We start from the raw sequence: 2,910 nt of genomic DNA on the forward strand, positions 1-2,910 counted from the left end.
TGCCCCAAACTACATGTGATTATCATAAAGTGGTCATGTCTGTAAAGGGGAGACTCGTGGGTACTCATATAACCCATTTTCATTCACATATCTTGAGGTCAGAGGTCAAGGGACCCCTTTGGAAATGGCCATGCCAGTTTTTCCTCGCCAAAATTTAGCGTAAGTTTGGAGCGTTATTTAACCTCCTTCCCGACAAGCTAGTACGACACGGACTAATGGATTCTTTAGGTTTTTATAGTTTCATATGATGCCAGTATTTTCACTCTAGCTTTAGAATTGAGCCTTCTACAACCTAAAAGTCGCAGGTTGCGTTAATAAGAAATTAGCGGCGTTAAAACGATGGCTTTTAACTACCAACAACCAGGACATTAAAGAGTTACGATTAGCTCCACCTCAATCAACTACAACTGCAAAATGCTATACTTCCACATTAATGCATCAGTATTTATAATCTACGTATAAAAAGTAACACCCACAGGGACTATTTTCCTGCACTATATGAGTACTTTTACTATTGATATTTTAAATGCATTTTTCTATTTATACTTAGCCTACTTTTAATGAGATTACATTTTCCGGATGTGCAGGGCGTTAAGTATTTCTACATACTGCAGTATTTCTGCTTTTTACTTGTGCAAAGGATCTCAATAGGCTATACTAATACTAAGGATTTCCCACTCTCCCATCTGCGGTTGTCATTCCTCCTACATGTACAGGATTCTCTACTGAATATAAATGAAGGAGGCTCTGCAGCAAACATTGCATTAATCTGAGAGAGGGGTTGTTATATGAAATAGTTGGGGGTCTCTTGAGCAGGACAGTTCAGGTGAGGAGGTTGAACGTGACAATGTCAAATGATGGGGGACCATATCTGTGGGGTTGCACTGATATATAGAGACTGTAATGGAAATGTTCATATCTGAGTAGGCCAAAGTTAACACTGTACCTTCAGAGAATCTCAGGGCCTCACATCTAGCAAACCATGTCACCATAAGCATTAAAACAGTGACCCGACAGTTTTATCTTCTGTGACTGTAAACAAGAGGGCTGAAGTATTTGTGATGTCTTTTGATGCTCTGTTGTCCGTTCTGTGCTGACTTAAGTATAATGATTCACTTTACTAATTTTTTCATGACTGCACTCATCTGTGTGTGTTTTTGTATTAGTATGTATAAAGGCCTGACTATTTTTGTGTTCGGGGCTCACTTGCCACAGCCCACTCAGGTGGCTGTGCTCGTGAGTCCCATCTGAAGATGCTTTTCTTATTATTAATATATGCTTTTCTTATTAAATTTACTTGAAAGACAAGTTGGGTCAGTTAGGTCCTTTGTGGCCAGCTGTGGCTGTTTGTATGTATGTTGTTGTCAGGTATGATTGATTAACTGTATGTGTTGTGTCAAGGGTGAGTGTTGTTCAGAAAAACAAAAAGTAACTTTCCTTGTATAGTGACTGTTATATTGATTATTAACAATTAATAAAAAAGACCTTTGAAGAAGAAAGACAAGTTGTGACCTTGGGCTTGTGCCTTATTTTAACAGAAACTACCACACCACAAGACTTATAGGCTATAATGACTATATAGGGCCTAATAATGATGTAAGATTATTCATGATTCTCATCACTGCTGCGGCTTCCCCCTCTCATCACTTGATGATGTTGCTCCACTCCTCATCGCCCAGACTCCAGCAGACAGGTCGTCCTCAGCAGGGGGGAGGGTTGAGGGGGGACACACCTGCTGTGTCCCGCTGCAGTGGCTGTGAGATGAGAGCAGTAATACATGATTAGTGCACATCTGGAAACAAAGGCAGACCTGTAAACACCTGGACGGACTTTTTCTTTTTTAACATCAGCAAGAGAGACGCAACACGGGAGATCATGATGCCCTGTCTGCAGGGCAGCAGCTGCAGCGGCGGCAGGAGGAGGAGGAGGACGTGCAGCCGGACAACAGGCACCTTTCTCTCGGCGTGCTTTGTCTCCGCTTGTGAAGCCCTCCGGAACTGCGGTGACGTCCAGTGCGGCGACGGCCACCAGTGCTGCCCGCCCAGCGTCACCCTGAACGGCAGCAGCAGCTCCAGCTCCTCCGCGGTGCGCTGCTGCAAACTCCCCATCCACATCTTCTTCGACAACGTCGGCTGGTTTACGCGGAAGCTGTCTGGCATCCTGATCCTGTTGCTGCTCTTCGCCATGGGCTACTTCATCCAGAGGATCATCTGCCCGCGGCCACGCCGACACCCGAACCACCAATCCTCCTCGGACCACCGCAGCGCCGGAGAGGAGCCCTCTTCAATCTCCATCTTCCACCACCACGGACACAACGCGTCCACGTCGGCGTCCCAGGACTCCCTGCTGGACCGGTACCCGGAGTACAGCCTCGGGGACTTCGTCACCGCCTCTCCGAGCCTGCCTGCATACGACGAGGTCAAATATTTGCCCACGTACGAGGAGAGCATGCAGGAGATGATGCACAGAGACCGGTCCGATGATAACCTGCTGGCGGACAACGAGAGAGGTGGTGAGGGATCGAGAGCTGGAGACCAGAGGAGGGATGTCCTGGAGGTGCAACACAGTCCTGCTGCAAGGACATCAAGGAACTCTGTCTGAGACTTATTCTAATATATAGTCAGGGGTCATTATCTTACAGAGACATACAAACTCAAGTGCAATTATAATCCTTGAATGTTGAGAATAAAAGGAGGAGGCTGAGAAAAATGTACGTGGTTTTGTAAGATTATAGCGGATTACTCGCCTTTTGTATGCAAATGACCTGCTTGGGGTTAAGTAAAGGAGATTATATGGAGATGAGGCGAAGGCGTCTGAAATCGACGCTCTTTGTGATGTGCTAATTTGGCTCCGGTATACAATCGCATTAAGTTTTTTTTTTTTCTCTTTTTGCACCTCAATTTTTAAAGT

General features: G+C 45.4%; 1 protein-coding gene across 1 annotated transcript; it reads left to right on the forward strand.

The window, feature by feature from the left end:
• The first annotated feature begins 1,682 nt into the window (after positions 1 to 1,682).
• LOC119491514 (uncharacterized membrane protein C3orf80 homolog) lies at positions 1,683 to 2,709 on the forward strand. Its single transcript, XM_037775655.1, has one exon. The coding sequence runs from the start codon at positions 1,876 to 1,878 to the stop codon at positions 2,599 to 2,601; it is 726 nt and encodes a 241-aa protein (XP_037631583.1). The 5' UTR covers positions 1,683 to 1,875; the 3' UTR covers positions 2,602 to 2,709.
• Positions 2,710 to 2,910: the final 201 nt, after the last annotated feature.

The sequence above is a fragment of the Sebastes umbrosus genome, chromosome 7 (assembly GCF_015220745.1).
Source record: "Sebastes umbrosus isolate fSebUmb1 chromosome 7, fSebUmb1.pri, whole genome shotgun sequence".
NCBI lineage: Eukaryota > Metazoa > Chordata > Actinopteri > Perciformes > Sebastidae > Sebastes > Sebastes umbrosus.

What these genes read in the sequence shown, in the direction of transcription:
- LOC119491514 (XM_037775655.1), top strand. Translation starts at nt 1,876, where the DNA reads ATGATGCCCTGTCTGCAGGGCAGCAGCTGCAGCGGCGGCAGGAGGAGG.